The sequence below is a fragment of the Taudactylus pleione genome, unplaced genomic scaffold (assembly GCF_031769625.1).
Source record: "Taudactylus pleione unplaced genomic scaffold, aTauple2 ptg000201l, whole genome shotgun sequence".
NCBI lineage: Eukaryota > Metazoa > Chordata > Amphibia > Anura > Myobatrachidae > Taudactylus > Taudactylus pleione.
The window spans coordinates 13,712,550-13,738,319 of NW_028284603.1; the positions used below are offsets into that span (position 1 = coordinate 13,712,550).

Consider the following 25,770-nt stretch of genomic DNA (forward strand, 5'->3'; position numbering starts at 1 on the left):
ACGTCATCTACGCTATTTATTAGATTAATCGAGTACATAGAAAGGCGTCTGAACTGCTCGCAGTGCTTGTGGTTGGCCGATGACGCTGCTTTGTTAATTATGCACACCCTTAAAACGCCCGTTTTGACCGTTTGGCACACCTGCGTTCGGATCTCCACTCCCCGTTTTCAAGCACCTTCCCCTGTTACCACCCACAAACGCCTCATTCTGTCACTCAAATTAGCAGGCACTCGCTATTTTGCGAGCGCTCGATTTCCAACCGCACTGACTGGTTGGCGCATGCGCATTACGACCCATACGCATGCGCAGTTGTGCGAACATCGCTCGGAGCGAACGAGCGGCCGCTTACGAGCGGCTCTGAATCAGGCCCACAGCACTATAGCCCTCTCAGACACTGAATCTGGGCAGGTTGATTGTAGTGACAAGGTGCAGCGAGTATTAACTTTCTGCATTGTATGTGACTTTTGCTAGTGCTGACTGTCTGTGCTTTTTTCTACTTACTGTCAGTCTATAACTATCCCTTTCCTTCTCCTACGGTCCTGCTGGTGTGTGGGGGAAGGGCTTTTCTCTGACCTCACTTATATAAATTCACGTAATTGAGAGGTCAGTCACATACAGTTGTGTGCTACACGGTGCCATATCTGTGGGCTTGTGTGCTGCATACTTATGGGTGCGCAGGAGTCAAACACTGAACTTCCCTATTGTGTTATATATATTTGTATAATATATATTTTGTCATGTCTGATGAGGAAGTTGAGCGCTCCGCAGCTCCTACTTTGTTCTCCTGCAGACGCTGCGTCGCAGGAGTAGATGAGGATTTATCACAGGATGGGCTGTGTGTGCGGTGCTAGCAGTTACCTGGTCCCTCTAACCCCCCAATTTCGCAGTACCCTCCTTGGGCGGTGTTTTCTAAGGTGCTGGCTTCCATCGCAGACCGTCTGGCGGTCCCGACTGCTCTCCCCCATAGGGGGTTGCCCCAACCAGCCATCCCCCATTCTCAGGGTATACCGCATCTGTTGCAGTCTCCCCCTGGGTCTCAGACTGTTAGTCCATATACGTGGTTACCTATGTATATCCTTGTTCGTCCTCTTTGGTTTTTACAAGAGGGGTTGGCCTGCCAACAAACAAACTTTAGCCCGTTTGCTTCATATGGTTATTTGTGAGGCTTATGCACCGAAAGGTTTGCCTGTTCCGGCCTCTGTTAAGGCTCATTCTACTCGGTCTGTGGGTCCCTCGTGGGCTGCTGCCCGTGGCGCCTCGCCTGTTCAGCTATGTAAGGCGGCCACGTGGTCTTCCATCCAGACCTTTCTGAGGTTCTATGTGTTTGACACCTTCGCCTCTCAGGATGCATTCTTCGGGCGCCGGATTCTCCTTTCAGCACAGAAGCAGCCCCGCCCTTAGTTGAACTGCTTTGGGACATCCCCAAGGTCAACTCTGTGGACCCCCTATGGACCCTGAAGTAGAAAACAAGAGATATGGTAAGAACTTACCTTTGTTATCTCTGTTTCTACAAAGTCCATAGGGTCCACAGGGTTGACCTTGGGGTATAGCTGGATCTGGATCCACGGGCACCACGCAGTTAAAGCTTTTACTGCTACCAGGATGCACTGGGTCCACAGGGCGCCCGTCCTGATGCTTCATATGGGCTATCTGATTGGTCACTGGTTTTCCGTCTCCCTTTCTGTGAGTATGGTTCTTGTGTGTTCCAGTCTTCCTTCTGTCTGTTTTTTTTTTTTGTTTGTTTTTCCTCCTCCGGCCTTGGCTACTTACTAACTGAAGTGCCTGTGACTCGGGGGTGGGGTATAGAGGAGGATGGACCCAGTGCATCCTGGTAGCAGTAAAAGCTTTAACTGCGTGGTGCCTGTGGATCCAGATCCAGCTATACCCCAAGGTCAACCCTGTGGACCCTATGGACTTCGTAGAAACAGAGATAACAAAGGTGAGTTCTTACCATATCTCTTTTTGTTCCTTTTATTTAGTCATTTATTAACAGTAAATCCTTATGATTCCAGTGATTCTAATAGTAGCTGATATACCAATAGCTATTAGAAATTTTACAGATGAAGATGAGGGAAGACAGGGCCTACGGATATGCCTGATGAGAGTACTACTGTAACATCCCTAGATCTACACTCCTTAATGAAATACTGGGTGACTAAAGCTGGGTACACACTTGTCCATATATTGTTAGTCCGATCGACAAACGATATACCTATAGTGCATCGGCGGGTGTGTACGTAGTTTACAGTATATCAGGTTGGCCCAGCAGCACAGCCGATGCCGATATATCGGTACATTTGCATGTGTATACGAGTGACTCGTTAGCCGCACAAACTGCCGACAGTGACGTCACTTCCCATTCCTGTGGCCTGGCATGTAGGCGGGAAGGATTGGTAAGTGTATACAGATGTGTCTTCCCTCATCTATCCTCACTGTGATATAAGTCGCATTACATAGGGCGCTTGAGACCTGCCAGCTCCCATGTGGCTCGGCTTCGCTGTGTGTCTTATTCGCAATGCAATGTGAATAACACGCACAAGCAGACTTTGCTGATATCTGGCATGTGTATGTTCTGTGTCCTGCTGCAATACTACATTACAAGCAGCAAGACAATAGAAGGTCCATGTAAAATGTATTCCATGGGCAGTTCTACTGCAGCTGGGAGACCCCAATGGTGATCTCTAATGCCATTCCCACGGTCCCTGTTTAATTAAGATATGTCCATGTGACCCTCTGCCCATTATAATAGAGTATAGTGATATAAAACACATGCACAGGCTGTCAAATATTATTAATGAAAATAAACTCCCCAACACTGATCTCATTCATTAAAAAAGGAAGAAAAGCCCTCACATTTAAAGTAATCCTCAAACATGTCCTCGACCTTCAAACTCTATCCAAAGATGTCTTGAGCTTAGGCTAAAGATCTCAGTATTGATCTGGCAGCTGAAGCTTAATCGTACAATTAGGCTCCTTACAACTGATTAGAGCGACTAGTGATAGTAAGAGTTTGATTTCATTAGGAATATGCCTTAGTAAATACAGCTCTTGGCAGTGACCTCCATTTCTTGATTTGGAAAGATCCTGGCAGATTGAGGTAGCACCATTGCAGGTAACACTGCAAGATCTAACGAGAACATTTTCAGTCACAAACAAACAATTAAACTCCTTCAATCCATAAATGATGGCAATTCTGTAATAATAAAAGGCACCTTCTTTGTCACCTGAACAATAGCTGTAATTGTGTGCTGTCATTTGTCCATTCTTTCAACTAAAAACATGTCTATTGTTTAATTTGTTTTCAAAACAGCCACTAAATTGACTGAAATGTCACTTACTTTATTTACCAAAATGTATCTCCTGCCAGTTCGGGGAACATTAGGCCACCAGGAAAAAACTGGGTTGTATGTCAGATCCTTTTAACATATAATTGTTACCAGTAAAATTTTTTCCCAGGATTCTTTTGCTACTGGATAACTGATTTTGCTGCAAGTTGAGCCATACAACCCTAGGACACAACACAAACTATAAAGCAATCAAATTCTGGACCTGATTCAGAGCCGGACGCTCTGACAGAGCGCTCGCTCTGAATCAGGGCCGGCCTTCTTGTTTTTTAGAGTGGCCTCCTGGCCGCTCGCAAAGCTGTGGGTGACCACCCACAGCTATAGCGAGCGGCCAGGAAGATGGTCGCGATGGTCAAGACCATCGGGCTTGCGACGAGACGAGACCCCTCACAGAGCCGATATCTCTCCCACTGACTTCACTCGTGATGTCAGTGGGCCGCCCCCAAACTGAGGCGTTCACATGGGAACGCCTCCGTTTGGGCAGCCACTCCCCCGGCCCACCCACCAAAGGGGGCGTGCTGTTACTCAACATCGACAGCACGCCCCCTTTGGTACGAGACCTGGAGCGACGGTTTGCCCGTCGCTATCCAGGTCTCACACATGCGCACGATGGAGCTGGCTCCGTCGTGTGCATGCGCACTGGGCTACCAACGACCCACTTGTGAGCGCATAGCGCTCGCGAGCGGGTCTGAATCAGGCCCTCTGTTCGGTTATTGCACATTTTAAATGGATATGTTTAATTAAAACTCCTGTTAATTTAGCATTAATGAATGTTTATTTTTATCTGTAATTTTTTTTTTTGTTTTTTAGACAAGTATCCTTATTGCCCTCCAACTTCTAAAATGGTTGGTGGGCATCCTCAGGATGCTCCGGGCATTGCTGTAATCACCGGCGATTGTGGCCCCGTCTCCGTGTGACATCACACGGAGGGGACGTGGCCTGCACCGGGCCCACTATAATGTTATATATATCAAAATGGCCCTCGGCAGAAAAAAAGGTTCCCCACCCCTGTTGTAGATGGAAAAACATAGAGAAGATATGCTTTGAGCTGACCAATAAACGATGGACTTCCCTTTAGTTGTGGAATGTTGTTACTCCAGCTGGGTGTCACAAAACACTGGGCATAATTCGGACCCGTTCGCAAACGGGTCGATGGCCGGGCAGTGTGCACTGCGAGTGTGCGAGCCCCGGAACGAGCGAGAAATCACTCGCTCCGGGGGGTCGCTACAAGACGGGGCAGATGTTGATGTTGATCGACAGCTCGCCCCGTTTTGTAGGCGGGTCGGGGGTGGGGTGGCAGGACAAATGGAGGTGTTCCTGAAGGAACTAGAACAAACTGTGTCACCTGAGGTCAATCCAAAAAACAGATGACCCCAGCCAACACCCGGCGCTCAAGAGAACAAATTTTATAATAGTTTCATTAAATATATTGTATATCTAGAAAATTTTATATATTTAACTCAGGGGGTCATTCAGACCCGCTCGCGAGTGCAGGACGCTCGCAAGTGGGTTGATGTTACCCCAATGCGCATGCGCACGACGTAGGGAGCTCCGTCGTGCACATGCGCCAGACCCGGACAACGACAGCCAAGCTGTCGCTCCGGGTCTCGCACCAAAGGGGGCGTGCTGTCGATGGTGACTGACAGCACGCCCCCTTTGGGCGGGATAGAGCCAAAAGCACTCCAGGGCTTGCGGTCACCAAGACCCATCGCGACCATCTTTTTGGCCGCTCACATATGCTGTGGGTGGTCACCCACGGCTATGCGAGCGGCCAGGAGGCCGCTCCATTTTTAGGTAGGAGGGCACTGATTCAGAGCGAGCGCTCTGGTCAGAGCGTCCGGCTCTGAATCAGGCCCTCAGTTCACAGTGCTGCAGAGCCTAAATGTCAGTTGCTAATCTGACATTAAACAACCACAACCATAGAAAAAGAGACTGCGCTACTGTGACTGGTTACTGACATGTGCTTGATTGATAAGAAAATCACATTAGCCTCTCTGAATCAAAAAATATCCAACAACATTTATTAAACATACAATAAAATAATATATAAATAAATTCATAAAATGTAACTCTTAAATAAGAGTATATATATCACAGTAATGCAGTTGTTGCAACAACTCATATGGCCATTTAAAAAGTATCCGTTTAATAGATCTTTACCCAATAAGGGATATTTCTTTTTCTCACAACAAAGAAATATCCCTTACTGTGATATATATACTCTTATTTAAGAGTTACATTTTATGAATTTATTTATATATTATTTTATTGTATGTTTAATAAATGTTGTTGGATATTTTTTGATTCAGAGAGGCTAATGTGATTTTCTTATCAATCAAGCACATGTCAGTATCCAGTTACAGTAGCACAGTCTATCTCTTTTTCTACTGTTCCTGAAGGAACGCCTGCCGTTTGTGGGCGGCCCTACTGACATCACACGTGATGTCAGTAGTGAACTTCCTGCTCTATTAGAGCAGGACATTCACTGGGGCTTGCGATGGATGAGACCCTACCACAAGGGTCTCGTCGCAAGCTCGATGGTCGCGATAATCGCGACCATCGCCAGGCCCCTCGCTAAAGCTGTGGGTGGTCACCCACAGTTTAGCGAGCGGCCTGGAGGCCGAGGTTAAAAAAAACTGCCCGCCCTGATCCAGAGCGAGCGCTCGCAAATAGCGAGCGGCTCTGAATCTGGGGGATTCTATTAAGAACAGTGGCCCTAAACATCTGCTCCCAGTGTTGGGTGTGCTTTCATTCTGTTAGACGCCCACAGTACCCAAGCAGTAGCTTATTGTGGCTATTGTGTGCTAATCTATGTAGATGCTTTGATCTCCTATTTCTGACCTGGGATGGAATGCAGCAAGGTGAGAAATGAGGTCAAACCCTGAAAATGTGGGTTTGACCGCATTTCTCATATGCACCAAGCCACGGAATGCGATGCACTTCGAGGCTTGGTTGCGGTGGGTAACGCCATCTTCCTAATGGCGATACCCATAGAAGCCTATGGACTTCTTTCCACATAGTGCTGTGAGAGGGATCCAATCGGATCCCTCCCAGCAACCCCCACCCAGAAAGTACCTCCATCGCAAAGGGCCGTTCTTACCGAGAGAGCGGTACTTTGCGGTGATCGCCATGCATACCGGCGTTACCAACTGATTGTCCTTGACTGACTTGTTTTATATCATTTAACCTATGCTTCGTGCCCTCTGCTCTGCCTCCTTCCACATCTGTATTCTGGTTCTTGTTGTGCCTTCTGGGCTAAGCTACATGGTTGTCTTCAGAGCCGTAGCTAGACTTTTTGGTGCCCTGTGCCAGAAAGAGCATTAGCGCCCCCCTCATTTTTCTAAGGGACATAATGCACCCAAAAAAGGGGAATGTACTCATGGGGAAGGGCCAGGGAAGAGATAGGGGAGGCCAGGAGATGCTGGGGATGAAATTTGAGGAAGCTACAAGTGAGAATGATAATAAACAGAAATTTGACAGGCCGAACCAGCGCCCCCTGACCTGTGGTGCCCTGTGCGATGGCATCGGCCGCACTACCCTAGCTACGGCCCTGGTTGTCTTATGGTGAAGTAAATCCTCTCCTTTCTAGGACTCTGAGCCTACGGACTCTGAGATCTCTCATACTCTGGGCAGCAGGCTGGGGTGAGTAAAGTAGGATGGGTTGTTTCAATATAAAATTATTCATCTAATGTTTAGTGGTCATTTAACTATGCATTGGCAGAGGTGAACTTGCACCTTATATAAGGGTCCATGTGCTAAGGGGAGATATAGGGGCCAAGCGGAAAAAGAAAAAAATTCCTGTACATATTGCTTCTCGATATATACTAAAGGTATTTCTCTTCTGCCTGCTAGCACTAATAGCAGGCTAGAATATTATCTCTGCCATAGGCATCTATGGCAGCACTAGGTGACCCAGCTATTACTAAGAAGAGAGGTCACTTACCGTCAGCTGTCTTCACCGCCAGCTTTGTCACCTCTAAATGCCGTTATCTGCCTCAGGCAAAGAAAAGAGTTGAATTCTAGATGGATGTCCTCTGTGCTGTTTTGTTTGTTTAATAAAGTTTTCTTTATAAAAAAAAAAAAAAAAAAAGCTTTCATTGGAGGACGGGTTTTGCACTTGTGCAGAAGTGAATACGGACCCGCAATGAGTCCCTGTTGTAACCGCCAAGGGGGTGACTTTACGTTCACTCTATCGATGGGGCTATTTTTAGTACACATCGCTGTAGCTGCCTCCTGCATCGCAGCGATAACAGACAAAGCAGGAACGTCTTTTTCTCCACTGTAAGTGGAGTATTAGTACATGGGTCCCTTATGTCTTAGGGCGGCATGTACTAAACGTGAAAATGCAGTAAAACCCCCGAAAATGCCATTATCGGGGGTTTTACCGATTTCCGCAAATGTACTAAGCACCGGAATGCATCGTATCGCGATGCTTCGTACATCCCGCCCTTACTGGCTTGATCTGACTCTGGCTTCTTAATTTTTCACAAGTTGCCTTAGGGTATTGACCTTTTGATAAACGAACAGGCAAATGAGAGCTGTTCTGTTTTTTTATAGAAAAGTGAGAAGTAAATCTGTGCTGGTAAATAAGAGCAAATCAACAATATAATTATATATCTGCTTTGTGTCATAAAATGCAAGGAGGCTTCTCATTAAAATGAAATCAACATTTATCTATAACAATCTCAAAATAAAACATTTATAAAAAATGTGTAGTGTATGTATATTCTTGTAATATAGGGAATACTCTTTCTTTTATGAATGATTAGTGAATCAATCCTCATTATACATATTAATCAAAGCATTCCACACCTCATCAACCAATGTGTATATCACAATTAGTTATAATACTCATCAGTTCATCTGGGGCTTTCAATTAGGAGTAGTTGCTCCACTAGTGCCAACAAGATCCATACTGTTCTGTAAAGACCATGCGCTCTATGTACCTTCTATATAACTTCTTGGTACTCTGATGCAGGGGGTATAATGTCCTCCAAAAGATAGTGCGAGTTCCAAGAGGCAATTATATAGCACACATATTCAGCAGTGCCTTATAGAATATTTGTCCATTTACATCAGTCCCTGCCCTAGTGGAGCTTACAATCTATGACACACACATATATATATGAGAGACAATGGGGCAGATGGAGGTACAGCTCCAGGCTTCCAGATAAAAGTAGGCCCATCACCATGACCGCATTGTACAGTATTGCAATAGTATTTCTAATTTCTTCACAGAAGGATGCAATTTTTCAACTTTTATGTGTTTAGGGAGACATTGGGGCTGATAGTGTAGGGGGTGTACAGGGGCACATGGCACTGGCTACACCCACACAGCACTGATCACAGCTCCTCCCCTTCTCACAATAGGCCCCAGCCCCAGGCCCATGCTGCCCTGAATACAGACACACACATGGTTCATTTTTTGTCAGATCCCAATTAATTCAACTTACTAGTATGTTTTTGGAGTTTGGGAGAAAACCGCAGTACCAAGAGGAAACCCACACGACCATGTGGAGAACATAAAAACTCTACACAGTTGGGGCCATGAGCTGTCATTTCTTGTTTGTACATCAGTGCGCACTGGAATATGGTTCGTCCGGGAATGGACACCTTAGTTTGGGTTAATGGTTTAAAAGCATGTACTTGCAAAGCAGGTTTTCTATCATTTTTTTTCAAGACTTCATTTTTCCTTTATAAATATACCAATACATGTGTATATATTCCAATTAACATGATAAATGACCAAATGTCAGCAACAAGATTCCATTTCCATAAACCTGAATATGTGCAAGCTCTATATTAACCGATTATTAATAGTGTCTGCATGTTATTCACTATCATAACACTGGAACACATTTTCACACAATATTCTGGAAAGTGTCTCTCCATCTGTGACATTCTATTACTAACGTGGGGTTTGTTAGTCTCCATATGCCATATGTGAAAAAGAAATCACTGAAGTAAAATTCTGTGCTAACAAGATGTAGTCATTTTAAAGGCAACAGATTTTATAGTTAATAACTGATTTTTGGTCATTTTTTGGCTCCTAGTATTACAAGGGACCAGGCCATTAGTGTCACAGAACTGATATTGTTACATATACAGTGTATGTATGTATATAGATAGATAGATCTATCTATCAGAACTGTGATGTATATTATTTTTAGCTAAGACTCTAAAAGAGATGGAAACCAATATAGGATCTGATTCAGAGGTGAACGCAGTGTCGATGCCGCACGCTAGCGGCTTATGTTTTCAATCTGCACATCTGAGCCACGCTGCACATGTGTACCAATGATTACTGCTGGGAGGCGCAGAACGACTTCGGATGCAGAGAGAGGCCATTTCAGTGGGCATTTCCGGGTGGTAGCAGGAGGGTGGTTAGCACTGGTGGCGCCAGAGGTGGGGCTGCAGCGCAGTCCAAAATGCAAATAGGGGAACCACACCAACTGCCAACCCAAATGCTGCCAAACATCATATGGTCGGGACTCACTGGCAGTTGGTGTGGCTCCCCTATTTCAATTTTTTACTGTGCTGCAGTCCCACCCCTGGACCCGCCAGTGATGGCTAGCCAGACGCGGGCGTTTAACGGTCAACAACTTTGTCTTTTGCCTCAGTTCCACGTATTCTGGCAGCCATGTTCAGACAGAGATTCTGCACCTCCATAGGGCTTGTGCAATGTTCAATGGTGCGACTGACATGGTGCGTCTTAATGCTCCTACCAGCAAATTAGTGCCGCAGCTGGTCGGCGAATCCCATTGGCTGGTGCATTAACATAAAGACACAGTCACAGCTGCAATAGTGTGCACCTATGAATCAGACCCATAATGTATTGTATATCTGACAATCAGGGGACGCCAAATACAGATTCTTGGACCTCAGTTAAGGTGTGTACACACCTAGCAGATATATCTGTAGATGATGGTCGTTCATATACACTGAATTATCATCCTCTTCCAGGCAGCCGCGGGGCCCGCTGGCCAGGGGGGCAGGCCCGTCCCCCTTCTCACGGCTGCCACTGCATGTGTACGGGGTGTCGGCTGATCGCCTGTACGCACTTGGCGATGGACAGATATATCTGTCCATCAGCTGTTCAGCACAGCTGACGTGATATGTCTGTGAACGACGTCATTCACAGACATACGCTGGTACACACTAGCCGACGGGCACCAGATATATTGGCCAATCAATCGGCCAATATTTCTGTCAGTGTGTACCCAGCTTAAAAGACCGATTAGAGATTAGTTAAACTTAGATCTGCTACAAATCAGGCCGTTTTGCAGAAGTACAACATTCCAGCAATGTAACCTTCAAATGCTAATTTCCAAACTGTGGAAAGCAATCCTGCACTGCGTTTGTAAATTGGCATGTTGCAGAATTGTCTATGAATAAAGCCAGGAGGATAATGGTACTTTCTGCTGTATGCAGTGGATAGGAGAATTTAAAGCCTCCACATAATGAGCCTGCAACATAAGAGACTTCAGGGCTTTTTCAGAGAAAGTTGTATATTTCGTACAATGTACAGATGTGTCCACATACATCTTACCTCCGAGCGCTATAAACATAAGCGTGAGTGCTGTGTGACTCGGTAGCACTGAGCATATATTCATGTAACTTTTTACCTTTTAAATGTATCTCATTAGCAATGGGATGCAAATAGGGTGCACAAGCATCTTCTGCTGATTACAATGATATGCGGCATGCCTATATTCTGTGTGCTACTGCGGCTGTATCTGCATACGAAATGCTACATTGCAGTGTCAGTGACTGTGGCACTGTAACGTAGCATTTCGCATGCAGATACAGCCGCAGTCACACACAGAATATAGGCATGCCGCATATCATTGTAATCAGCAGAAGCTTATTGTGTGTTGCTGTGCAAATATGATGCAATTGAGGGTAAAAAAATGCACGAAAGACGCTCTGTGCTACCGAGTTACGCCATGGCATGGCGCGACTAGAAGGGCTGTTTAAAGCGCAAGGAAGTAAGATGTATGTGGACACATCTGTATTTGAAAATGTCTCTTTACTGTAGTCCCGACCCACAAGATTTGCACCTCAGTATTAGAAGACTGATATATTTAATTGGACAAATATACGTAAGTGCCATCTGCCTTATTTCCATGGACAGCTCCAGATTTTTAAAGACTTGTTCCTGGAAAATACAATGTCTACTTTTCTATAAATAGTTTTTTCCCTGTATTCTGATTCTGTTGGCTATAGACATTAACATCTATTGAAACTATAAGTACATTATTATTAAATTTAGCAAACATGACATGAACAGGATTGTAATGATCTAAATTCCAATAGAATGGTTGCGATTTTAGCCTGCATTATGTTCCGGCTCAGCTGCAATGTGTCCCAGAAACATTAGTCATAGGACAATACTTGGGTTGTTTCTGAAGATCAGTGCACAGGTAGGCTGGGCCGGATTAACAATGGGGCGGGGAGAGCCGCAGCTCCAGTCCTCCCATTGAAAATAGCCCCACATAATCTGACCCGGTGCAGACAGGAAAATAAACAATATTTATATATATCTATCCATACATACATACACATATATATATATATATATATATATATATATAGAGAGAGAGAGCGAGAGTGGTGTTTGGGGGGAAAGACAGAGTTGCAGATGTCCAGTATTGGTGAAATATGAACACATCTCAGAAAATAATGTTTTACAAATCACTGCTTACATACATTTTTTATTGAAAGACTTTTGATAAATGTAAAACTACTTTTCAAACATCTAATTGGTTGGCTTTGTCACTGTGAAGTGTTCATCTGGAAAGAGGGTATGCCTACAAGAACTACCCCGTCACTGGTCTCACTGTATAAAGGTGAGCGTTTTGGTTTCTGAAATATCCATTGCCATCATCCTCGTACACACAAGGGGGCGTGGGTTCACAGTGTGTGCCGTTCTCGGCACACAGTGGGCTTACCTAGCGCTCCGTCAGCTGCTGGGGGCAGCCCACAGCCTCTCCTCTGCTTTTCTCTGCATTGCGGCTGCTAGGTGACACCATCCGACAGGGTGACACCAAAATAACAGGGCAGCTCTGCTATTCTGGTGTCGCCCCCTTCGGGTTGGTGTCACCCAGCGTGGCCCGCACCCCCTAGTGATGCCAGTGCATTTGCTGCACACACTATCACATTCCCAAACTCTCTATCCTGTTTAAGAGATGAAAAGAAGACACTGGGGGCGATGCAATTGTTGTGTGGGCGGCGATAATTAATAAACTCCCAGTGTTGCAATTCAATTGTTCTGGGCGCCCATTAATTATTGCGGTCTCACGCCCAATTAGAGCGGGTTTAGAAGCGTAAAACAGCTAAACCCATCTACAGTCCTAATTAGGGTGCACAAACTGCTGTTTGGGTGCCCAAACCACAGGTGTATCTCACATTTTTGATCGCACTCACTTGAGGGTGCGAGCAGAAATGCTGGAGCCAGCAGCTATCGCGCCCGAACGAAGCAACAATTGAATTGCTCAGATGGGCGGCCTAAAAAATGTGGTGGGGGGGGTTATCACCAGTGCCTGAGCAACCATTAGGCTGCAGCCTAGGGCTCCAGAATCTGAGGGGCAAGGGGTACACATTTGGCAGTGGGGGAATAAAATTAAGGCCTAGTTCATTCCATGTTGGCGGCGGTCGCACAGCTTAATTAAAGATGTTTGTTAGTTATCCAGCCATTTTAAGGCAGTGTTACATGGTCACATGGTCACTGTAATGCTGCTAAACAGAGCACAAAGTGCAGGTAACAAACAAAGACTTTGACTTCTGGGGATTGTGAGGAAGACTCTAAAGATAATTGTATGCAGCTCTTCGGGCTACCCAGATGGCGTTATAGCATAGTGATTTTAGCAGTAAGTTACATGGTCGCATAAGCGCATATGTGACCATTTAACTTACTGCTAAAATCACTATGCTAGAACGCCATCTGGGTAGCCCGAAGAGCTGCATACAATTATCTTTAGAGCAGTGGCATAAGTTCATCCCAGACGCCCAGAGGCAAGGTATAATTTGGTGCCCCCCCTCGTCACAGCCGCTGACACTGTAATGTAGCAATGCGCCTGCAGACAGGCTATAGATAGACGAAGTAGCAGCTGATGGTCTGACATGGTGCTCTGCTCTCCGCTAGTGTATAGTAGCTTCTCTTGGAAAGGGTGTCATGTATTGGGCGGCCACGACGGTACACTCTGGGTACACAGTTACAGCCCTAAGTGGGGTGAATATGTTGTGGACAATGGAGGAGGTGCCCCTTCAGAGCTGGAGCCCGGCGACAGGCGCCTCCATTGTCTCCCATAGTTCTGCCCCTGCTTTTGAGTCTTCCTAACAATCCCCAGAAGCCAAAGTCTTTGTTACCTGCACATTGTGCTCTGTTTATCAGCATTACAGGGGGTGCTACAAGTCTATTAACCTAGGCCGCCCGAAAGTCTTAATAAGACCCTGGGTATAACTAGGAGATAAACTGGGAAGAAATGAAGAGGTGGAATAAGGGCATGAGGTAAGTGTGTGAGGAGGGCTGATGGGCTTTAATGAACAAGTAGTTTTAGTGAACTTTACCAAAACATTTATAAAATGCAACGAAAAGCAACTTTGGGTAAGAAACCACTGTATACTCTACACTTATAGGAAACAAAGCATGAAGTACCTTGTATTTTTTTTTTATATTATATGTAGTGTGACACAATGTTCTTGGCACCGACTGGCAGTATCATGTCTGGTTTTCACTTATGTAAAATGTAGAATTCTGATTTTTTATTTTTTTTCACAGCAGTCAAAAATAATCAATATCACTATCTCCACAATACACTTCTGCGTATAGCTATAGGTGTATGTTACACTCCTGTATTTCCAGCTGCTGTGCGACCCGTCCCGGCTTCGCGCTGGAGCAATTATGAATTTATGGCGATAGTCTTTGTTTTTTACCAAGGTCTTATAAGATTTCCTTGTAGACGACATCAGTCATTTTCCCTCCTGATGTCAGCATGTTTTGACGTGACACGCAAAAGTGCCACGTAAAGAGGTCGATGAGAAAAACATTCTCCACTTAGGTCAATTCCAGCCACGTTAAGTGTCTGTCCCTGTGCTTTATGTATTGTCATTCCAAAGCAGACTCTTACCGGGAATTGGACTTGTTTGAAATTAAAGCATTGTTTTTCACACAAATGAAATAGGAACGGTAAAGAAAGCGAAAAACTAAAATGTATAAGTAAACAGGGCTTACGTATTATCCGGTTTCTCCAGAAAAATTCATGTATCAATCTATACAAGGTATAAAAAAATCGTGTTGTGATGTGTCTGTAATGGTTTAGGCAGCGTAAGCCAAGAAAGTGCTTGGATGGCTATTTTTGCATTGACTTGCTTCATTAAAATCGTCACTGCTAAGCTCTCGTTTGTCATACATTAATGTTCCATACACCGAAACCTTCCTATAGAATAGTGAAAACTGCATCAAAATACGTCCAGTGGTTCTCGAGATTAGCCCAAACAAACAGACAGATGCCTACCAGGGACTTTACTTTATATTATGTATAGAAAATCATACAAAGGTTTCACTCAGAAAAGTACACACGTGCACACATGCTTCTGTGTAGGATCATTTATGCTCACATTTGTGTTCTATTTGTCTGCACTGAACACAAAATAAAACAAATAAAACAAAAATAATACCCCAAGCCCCCCCAAGAAGGGGTCCACCCTCTCCCGAATCCCCAGGCTTAGGCTGAAGCCTGAAGCCCGAGGCTCTTCCCCGCACCCATGGAGCGGTGGGTACGGGTGTAATAAAGGTATAAAAATATAGAAACTATTGTATTTTACAGTCGAACTACAGGTGCCAGCATGCCTGCCCTTTGGCACTTGTGGAACTACGTGCCAGCAGGCGGCCGGCACCCATACCCCCACTGTAAAATAAATAGTTTAAAAAACCATACACACACCGTCTAAAGTACAACTTTATTACATTCACCTACCTCACTCACATACTTACCTGCTACCAGTTGATCTGTCAACTATTTTTACAATACTATTACCCCCGTACCCACAGCCCAGGAGTGCGGGGAAGAGGCCCGGGCTTTAGCCTCAGCGTGACACTCAGTTAGGGCTTCACTCGATACTCAGCAACTCTCCTGGAATGAATGTCCGGGAGAGTAACTGGGTCAGTCTCTGCATGCCTCTCACTTCCCAAGTAAAGTGGGCAGCCAGGGTGTTTGATGATACTGTAGGACTCTCATTGAGTTGCATCTTTGAGGTCCCACCCCCACTGTAAAACACCACAAATTGTGCATTTGAACAGCAGGGGGCAGAGCCACAAACTGGATAGCAGAGCCATGACCCTGCACCTTGGCCTGGACTTTCCCGGGAAGGGCTTCACACCCTCTTTTCTTGTATTATGGAGCTTCAGTTCCACCACGCTCCCTCAGCAGTGACCCCTCCCCCTTTACTGACTGCTTTTTTTATGTGCAGACTCACTGAGGGCGATTTGGTTGTTGTGTGGGCGGCGATAATTAATGGGTGCCCAGTGTTGCAATTCAATTGTTCTGGGCGCCCATTAATTATCGCCGTCTTCAAGCCCTATTAGACTGGGTTTAGTCGTGTGAAACGGCTAAACCCATCTAAAGTGTTGGTTAGAGTGCCCTAAACACGGGTTTATCGCGGCTATCACGCTCAGACAGAGGAACAATTGAATTGCTCCGTCAGGCGCCCCAAAAAAAATAGCCACCTAGTAACTGAACCCCCCCTCTGACTCTTTTCATGATGTGGGACTCATTACTTCTCGCCATAACTTGGCGCATGTCCCCTTTTCATGGGCAATGCCTCCTTCTTCATATAGGGGCTCTTTGCCCCAGCTTTGTGTGGTATTTCCCCTTCATTTCATAATTGGAGATGACTCCCCCCTCTCCAAGAATTTAGGACACCGAAGAACCCCAGGATCTCCTTCTCTCCTCTGCGGGGACAGAGGCGGTGTAATAATGTGAGGAGGGGAAGTGACAAGTCACAGGGGTAAATTAACTAAAGTGAGTTTTTAGAAGTGAGTTTTAAAAGTGATGTTGCCAATAGCAACCAATCAGATTCTACTTAGCATTTAAATAGCACCTTCTAGAAGATGATAGCTAGAATCCGATTGGTTGCTATGGGCAACATCACTTTTAAAACTCACTTCTAAAAAGTCTCACTTTAGTAAATTTACCCCACAGACTGAGAGGGAGTGGAGGAGCCCCGTTTTCCCACAACACAAAATAGCAATGAGAAGCTCCTGGCAAACAGACTCAGGACTGATTATTTATAAAATCTAGCTCATTCTTCCATCTTGCTTTTACAACATTTCTCTTTCCGTAATTATTAGTGTAGATAGGATGTATTTAATTAAAATCCTAATGAAACCATTCTGTAATGTTACAGGTACACGGATACGTTATATTTAAATAACATTTAACTAATTTATTGTCCCTTATTGTAACATTTGTTTCTAGCATTTGACTGGAAAATAATTATATGCTGCAGAGCAAAGTTCAGCTGTAGGACATGGCGAGCACAGTATCTCTTTATGGCAGTGCCCAAATGAATAGACAGTAAACACTTGGATTATAATAATTATATGTACCACTTGGATTATAATCATTATATTTTCCTTCTTATATGTAATTTTAAGAATATTGATTTTCCATTAAAGCATTTTATAAAATAGTTATATAGTTATAACAGTCACCAAGTATAACTGAAGTTATCCATGAGCCTGGGCACACGGGACCTCATTCAGAGTCGGTCGTTGCGGCCGCTCGGTCGTATGGTAAAAGGGGCCGGATATGCAAATGAAGCGCTCGCAAGTTGCGTCGTTCAGATGGGATCGTTAGCTGGACGAGCGAGGGGAGGATGGAGCCGTAAGACTAAAAATACGCCCCCTTCTCGTTCGCATTACACGTCCTCTCCGGGCATATAAGGATTAATCGAGACCATCGGGAACCATCGGAGCTGGTCGTAGAGCTTAAGGTTGACCATGCCCTCTCTTAAGCACTACGATCAAGTCAGTGTAAAAACCTCCCATGTCACATGTGCCATGACACTACTTAGTTAATTATGCACTCCCATAAAACGCCATTTGCATAGTCAGGCACGCCTGCGTTCGGATCTCCACACCCCCGTTCACAAGCACCTTCCCCTGTTACCACCCACAAACGCCTCATCCTGTCACTCAAACTAAGAACCTGACTGTGTTCAAGGAGAGAGCAATTTCTGATCGTAATAGCTAGTTTGCACACGCGCATTGCGAATTTTACGCATGCGCAGTTTAGCGAACATCGGTGGCGTACGACCGAGCGGCCGCAACGACCGACTCTGAATGAGGTCCACTGTTCTGTAATAAGGTGGCAATGGGAAATGAAGAGGATTGTATTTACTTTCTCTTTTAGTAGCCCAAAGTTCTATTTCAGAATGTTGCAATGTACATCAATATTGTGGCCCATTTTTCCCTTCTACATAATAATGACAACCTGGAACATATTTGCAAATTCATCATAATTACAAAAAAATAAGCACGGTTGGTGTAGTGGTTAGCAGTACTGTCTCACAGTCCTAAGTTCATAAGTTCATTGCCTGACTAAGGCCCTATCTTTGCAGATTTTGTACGTCCTTTCCGTGTTTGCATTGGGTTTCCACCAGCTGATCCAGTTTCCTTCCACATTCCAAAATCATACAGATTTGTTTAATTGGCTTTTGACAAAAAAAAAAAAAAAAATTATCCCTAGAGTGTATGTGTGTCTATGCAACAGGAAATATAGATTGTAAGCTCCACTGGGGCAGGTACTGATTTGGACTATTCTCTGTAAAGCGCTGCATAATATGTGTTTAATAAATAAATAAATAACTGAATATTTTTCTTCTGATTTATCACACAGTTTGATGACATCGGTAGCTTTGAGACGGTGTGGCAAGTAAAATTTTACAACTACCATAAAAGAGATCATTGCCAGTGGGGAAACAGCTTCAGCAGCATTGAATATGAGTGTAAGCCCAATGAGACACGTAGCCTGCTGTGGATCAACAAGGAGCTGTTCCACTGAAGCCACCAAAGCTGGACAATCATCCGATGGGAAACTCAACTTGACCAGCACAACGAGCCTATTAAAGCCACAAAGTGTAAATAACATATCATGCTAAGAAGAAAAAAAACTTGACGACTCTGGGCCTGATTCAGCAAGGATCGCTACTGCGATCAAAGCTGCGATTTACGCGCAAAGTTGAACTGCGATAGTGTGCTAATTCATTGCGATCGCTATGCCACCGCAGCACTAAATAAGGACGCCCACTTTACCTTACACATATCCGTAATGTTTACCAAGTCTGCGAAAATATCGGTACAATTGAGTACCATCGCAGTCTCACGCACACTTGCACAAGGACAGAACTTACTCAGAAATTACTAACTTCAGCACATGCTATGAGGCCTCAGCCTGCGTATGGCATCGAAGTGGATAATTTATGCGCGCCCATGCAACGGTGGTCAAACGCAGTGGCACTCCTGCATTTTGCCAACCACCCCTCCGTCACCACCCACAAATGGCACTTCCTGTCAATCACTCTGTAATGGGTCTGCGCAGTCCCGACCGCAGTGGCCAACTTGCGCACATTCACAGCGATGCATGCGCAGAACGCAACAATCGGCCAATTACTTGCGTATTAGCAACTGCGATCCAAGCTGAATCAGGCCCTCTGTTACTGTTTACTTAAAGCAAATCTGTCACATACTCACAGTGGAGACAGACATTTTATGGGCCAAACCAATATTGGTGAAAATGCCGCCTTTTACCCAGTAGGCACCACTGAGATTGCTAGGGCTGCTTCATCATGAATATAAGGTCAGCCCAACAAATGGTTGCTTCCATTGTTTTACAATTTTCATTAATGATTCTTACTTCTGACTATATATCTGCTATTTATGTTTACAGTAGTGTTTTTGGATATGTATTATTTTTGTAAATAATATTGTGTGTATAATGTAATTGCTGATTGACTTTAGAATATTAGTATTTAAATAATTTTAGTAAAATGAGAAGATTGTTAGAAAGTAGTGACTGGGAAACTGTCATTAATGTGTTTTTCTTTGTGCCTTTTACATTTTGTAGAGTTGAAATATATATATATTGTATGTGTCTGTGTAGAGAATCTTGTTCATACATATATCTTTTCTTATTTTTATTTTTTTCACTATTTGTTCTAAATTCTTGTAGTTCTGCAGTTTGTCTGTATTTCTGTCAATTTTACATTGAATTCTCTGCTGAAAATGAAAGCTGTAGCATTTTGAAATGATCTACACTAAGATATTAAATATTATACAAACGGTAGACTGCTCAATCATAGTTTCAAGGTAAATAAATACAAAACTGTTAATGATAGTTTCCCGTTAAAAATGTGAATTTTGTTTTTGTAACATTTAACATTGCACAAACACATCAAAGTAATCAGCACCCGATGCTTTATTCACCCATAAGAGTCTCGCAGCCTAAATTATTTAATTCGTGAGTCACATATTTTTCTTCACAGTCCCCTCCCCAAAAAAAAAAAAATAATCTTAAATCATAAAGTAAAAAAAATAAAATATAAAAATGAAATGTAATTATTTAATCAATCATTCTCCTTGGACGATATTGAACACTGGGATGAAACAATAATGTAATATTGTGCAAGAGCGCAGATCGGGCACCCTGCAAGTCTAACGCAGGTGTCACGGGGCAACAAATAAGCACGTCCATTTTGTCTCTCTTCGGAAGTTTAAGTTGAATATTTGTCTTGAAATTTGTTGCTTTTCAGGAGCATATTTCTATTTTTCCTTTACCACCTACTGATGTAAAATAATAAAAGAGATAACTACTTCGTTAAGAACTTATGCTACTACTGTGAGTTACATTTTGCAACATATTTAACTAGATCAAGCAGTATTCCTATATGAGTGCAACTGGGTTAATGGTGGTTTTGTGATTGGAGTGTTACTCTAATTTTTATGAGCTAGAGCTGTGTTTCCATGATGGCAAATTATTTTGGAATGTCTTGCATACAGGTGCAGTATTCTTTACTAGGGCATTTGATATTATCTGTTGAAGGATTAGGTCAGCTCCTACACATAGCTACAGTTTGTCATGCTGCTCTAAATTTTTTGCAAGCTCTCACATTATTATCAGTTGTTACAGCCAGTTTCATTCCCTGAGGATTGAGAAAATTAATTAGAATGAGTCTTCATATATGCAAAATATTGCTTCTGAAAATCCACTATACATAGAGAGAGCATGCACCTGCCTGTGTCTCCTCCCGAGGTTCCAAAGTAGGATTATATTTCTAAAAGTTGGCCATGGATACAGTGTATCCACAGCAATTAGAAATACAGTACTCAGTTTAATATATGCTTTTCAAACTTGCAGACCATACTGGGTTGAAAATCAACAAACTGATTAATTTGCACAAGACTTTCTTCAAGGGGGTGGGTAGCTCAGAAACCTAAGCAACTGTTTAAACCAAGCCAGTTTGTAAAATCTCCAATCTGACATATTGTCACCAGAGGATATTGACGAAGGGCAAAATGGCTGCTTCACAGAACAAAAGCAACTCGATTTGTTTAAGTTCATCTCGATCTCCTCCAGGTCACATGGGTTTACAGAGCAAGATGGCCGCCTATATGAAGAAGCAGCGCGTTACCCACCCTGAGAAGAAAAAATGGCTAGTATGGGTGCTCCTAGAGAGGTCCAGAGACTTTAGTTTATTGAGTGAAATTATTGAAATGACATAAAGGGGGTAGAGAGGGCACATCTTGATGTACAGGGGGCCACACCACCATTTCCACTCAACAATAGGATCTGAATTTTACACCACTTCAGAGACACCACCTAAGTTCCATTTCAGGCAAGCGCACTTCCATTCTGAGCAGTCCAGTAAATCCCATACCCCACAAACTCATGATAACAATATAAGCCATATATGGGGATAAACTGAGCATTAACTTAGGAGAAAAGTGAAAGGTTTATTTGATTTTAAAGGGGTTATGCTAAAGGCATACAGTAGGAGGATGGACCTCTAAAGATCTTTTATGCATCTCTGCACATCGAGGCACATTACTTGTTTGCTAAAACATCTGCCGATCAGGTGGAGAAGGTGTGAATCAGGAAATGGGCGGAGTTAATAATCAGGTAGGTAAACTTCATTCATTACTTCCACTGTGTATGTTTCTTAGGGGTGGTCGGACTAGAGAGTGTGTGTAGTGAAGAAAGCGTTCTGTTCTGCAAACACATACAAAAAAATGTGTAGTGAAAGGTTTACTTTGTTAAGGTTAATAACATACCATGCTGTGCACAAAGAATAAAGAATATAATTTCGTATTCACATACCAGTGGCGTGTTTTCTTTCTGTTACGGCCGGTAGCAACTCAGTAATATGATCTGTGGAAATTGCACAACTGCATCAAAATATATTCCTACAATATTCCTATATTGATATGAGTAGGTAAATTGTGTTGGGATCTACCAAGGATCTAGGGCTAAACTTACTAAGCGGCAGCTTTGAGTTTTGCAATTTGACCATGCTAAAACTGTTGCAAGGCATACTAGGATGTGTAGTTCAACTACAGTTGGCAGCCTCTTATTGCCCAGCCCTGCACTAGAGGGTAGATTTACTGTACTATGCCACAGTTTGTCAAAGACACTGATTATTCCTATTGCCTTCTAAACTATCAGTCAAAGCCATAGACTATCATCAAGTCCAACTGCAGATTAGTAAATATACCATCAGTGCTTTTTCCATAAGTGTACCCATGAAGAATGGTCTACATTATACTCTGAAATATAATTTGTATAGTCAATTTATGCTGTAAAAAGTATAGCACTTTTCACTTGTCATCAACATAGAAACATCCAACAGACGTTGGCAGCCATCGTAGAGATTGTATCAATGTCTGGTTATTGGGTAGAACCGGCCCGGGACCCTTAGGTCTGACCGACATGCATAGGAAACGAGGTGGCTTTATGAATCTCTGGCTCATGGGTATGAACAGGAGCTAAGTACACTAGTGCCAGTGCAGGAATCACAGACTTGTGATATGTAAGGATACTGGATTGGAACCAGGGTGAACAGACCAGGGCCCTGATTCAGAGCCGCTCGCTCTGAATCAGGGCGGCCGCTTTTCTTAAAAAAGGGCTGCCTCCTGGCCGCTCGCTAAGCTGTGAGTGATCACCCACAGCTTTTGCGAGCGGCCAGGCGATGGTCGCGAGCATCGGGCTTGCAACGAGACCCTTGTGGTAGGGTCTCGTCTGCCGCAAGCCCCAGTGCGCTTCCTGCTCTAATAGAGTGATGTCAGTAGGGCCGCCCTCAAGCGGCCTCTGTTTGGCCAGCCCCCCCCCCCCCCCCCGACCCGCCTACAAAATGGGGCGAGTTGTCGATCAACATCGACAACTGCCCCTTTTGTAGCGAGCCCCGGAGCGAGTGAATCTCTCACTCGCTCCAGGGCTCGCCCACGCGAGCGCAGGGCCCAACCGTCGACCCGCTTGTGAGTGGGTCTGAATGAGGCCCCAGGTCCACTGGGCAACCGTAAAAAGATTTATAGAGGAACTGCGCTTTACCTAATAGTGAATATTTAAATCATCCCATACACAATCGAATTTAAATAATGATAATTTATTAAAATATACACATATTGTATGGGACCCAGCAAAAACAAATAAAATATTTTGCACAGTATAATAAAAGTTAAGTAAATATTCTGCAATGACAGCAATATTAAAATATAGCCTTTAAATATCCAAATCTCTGCTGCAAAACACCGCTCTTATTCCAACTTATAATGAATTAAATGTCTGCTGATGAATTGTAGCAATGCCCATTTTGTAAGTTAGAAAAAGAGATACAGTTTCTCACCTTGATGTCTGTACAATAATTCCGGTATATTCGTTTGGTAGGCCAATGTTGATGGGACATAAAGACAAGGCACCTTATCTGGATGGCAGTGTCTGATGTAGGTCACCGGACCCTCGGCTTCCAACAGCAAACCCCGCGCTCACGCTGTGTCCGCACAGTGAGACCAACTTCTCTACCGTGTGTGAGACTGCGGGTGCAGGGGGGGTTTGGCAGCCTCTAGCTGATCAATAAGAAAATCCAGCAATGTCCAGTATTAGGTCCTCAGACCGTCGGCTTCCAGCAGCGGTAACCACATTCACACTGTGGGCCTTTATCAGACCCGCTCGCAAGCGCTGAGCGCTCGCAAGCGGGTCGATGTTGGCCAAGTGTGCATGCGCACGACGGAGCCGGCTCCGTCGTGCGCATACTCGAGACCCGAATAACGACGGCCAAGCCGTTGCTATGGGTCTCGCACCAAAGGGGGCGTGCTGTCGATGGTGATTGACAGCATGCCCCCTTTGGGGGGCGTGCCAGGGGTGTGGCTGCCCATACGGAGGCGTTCCCATGGGAACGCCTACCGTCTGGGGCCGGCCCCACTGATATCACTAGTGATGTCAAAAGCACTCCAGGGCTTGCGGCAACGAGACCCTACCGCAAGGGTCTCGTCGCAAGTCCGATGGTCGCGATGGTCTTGACCATCATGACCATCATTTTGGCCGCTCGCTATAGCTGTGGGTGGTCACCCACATCTAAGCCAGCGGCCAGGAGGTCGCTCTTAAATTCAGAGGGACGGCCCTGATTCAGAGCGAGCGCTCTGTCAGAGCGTCCGGCTCTGAATAAGGGCCTGTGTCCACACAGCGAGGCCGGCGTCTCTGACGTGTGAGAAGCTGCAGGTGCAGAGAGAAACAAGCCTGCAGTTTAAAACTATCCAAAGGAGAGATGAGAGACTGTATTCACAGTCACGTAAATAAAGTGGCAATAGTGGTTGGTTTACTGTGATGTTGTAGATGGTTGCTGGATCCCTGCTGTAAAAATAGTAACAGATTGTCCTTTCTAACGCGTTTCTTCACCCTTAGGTCATTTCGTCAGAGGAATTGGGCAACCCCTTGTCTAGTGACCTGTGAAGGCCAGTAAGACCAGGAATATACTCCAGAGATAAGGATGAGCCCGGAACTCAGAATAGTATAGAACTGGTAGATAGGAACTCAGAACTCAAGCCAGGAATCAGAGTCTTATGCAGTCTTATGAGTACAAATTGCAAAAGTTGCAACTCTGGTACAGCTCTGACGCAATACCTGGAACCAGTGAAGAATTCACTTCCAGGGCTGCAGGGGGCTACCTGAAAATTTGGAAGTAAGTATGGCTGTCACAAATGTTAGAAAATACTGTCTCCTTACTGTACATATACGCTGGGCACTAGGACCCAGAGTCTGCAGGGAGGTCCAACCTACAACCTTATATGCTACTGCACATGTGACTGCAGCCATCTTTTCTTTACTGTGATAGAGTTGCATGGTGGGAGACGGTGTTCTCCTGCTTAGCTCATATGAGAGATCTGGTTAATACCTGCCTATAGAAGCTGTTCCGGGATGTAGTTGGGATCCTTGTGCACAGAATGCTGGCGCTCAGCATCTCGGCGGCGGAATCACGACGGGTGAGAATGGCAGCACCAGCATCCCGGCACCTGCGATCCCAGCGGGTAAGTATGAGGGTTAGGTTTACAATTTAGGATTAGGCACTCGGGAAAGGGTTAGGGTAAGGCTGCGGGAAGGGAGGGTAAGGAGGAGGTTTAGGGGCTAGTATAGGGGTACTTACCTTTGGCCATCGGGATTCTGACTGTCGGGATGCTGCTGTCGGTATTATGGCCACCGGCATCCCGACCGTCGTGATCCTGTACCCAACCCAATGTTCCAGCATCCTGCACCATTACCCGTATGCAGTATACATTCACCAGCTGGTGAGCTGTATAGAACTCCGTCCCGCACAAGCTCAACACATTACCAGTGTACTGTAACAGTGAGTATGGCTGTACCTGCTATCTCTTAATAAACCAACACCACAGGTTAAGTAACTGGGCTGTTCATGGTTTGAGTCATCCGCTTGTGTGTGCCTACATCACTCTGCAATACCAACACCTAGCACACATCATTTCCAACAACAAATCCTTTCTCCCCTCTTTCTCTTCCCCCACTTCTTTCCAGGCGAGTCCACTGTATATTACTCACTCAACAATGATTGATGCCATTAAGATTATGGGGTTGATGTATAAAGCAGTGAAAAGAGTGGAGGTGAACCAGTGTAGAAGTTGCCAATAGCAACCAATCAGCTTTGAGGTAGCATTCATGATAGATAAATGATAGAATGGAGTTACCTATACTCAGCACCTATACCCCGTGTGCACATTTGATATTAGCTATTAGTAACTGAGAAGAGGATATTGCCAAGCAGGAAGATACCATTGATTATCACCGTGTAGGTAAGTATCGATGAATACCAGCAGTACCAGAATATGTTCTCACAGCAATACAAGATGAACTGTACCACTGGT

The 25,770-nt window shown here is 44.5% G+C and overlaps 1 protein-coding gene across 1 annotated transcript in view; it reads left to right on the forward strand.

Annotated features, from left to right (window-relative positions):
* Positions 1 to 21,685, forward strand: part of CNRIP1 (cannabinoid receptor interacting protein 1) — a 41,783-nt gene extending 20,098 nt beyond the window's left edge. The window contains exon 3 of the mRNA XM_088477260.1: positions 18,245 to 21,685. Within this exon, the coding sequence (XP_088333386.1) occupies positions 18,245 to 18,409 (165 nt within the window). The 3' untranslated portion in view covers positions 18,410 to 21,685. The remainder of the gene's footprint in view (positions 1 to 18,244) is intronic.
* The last annotated feature ends 4,085 nt before the right edge of the window (positions 21,686 to 25,770 follow it).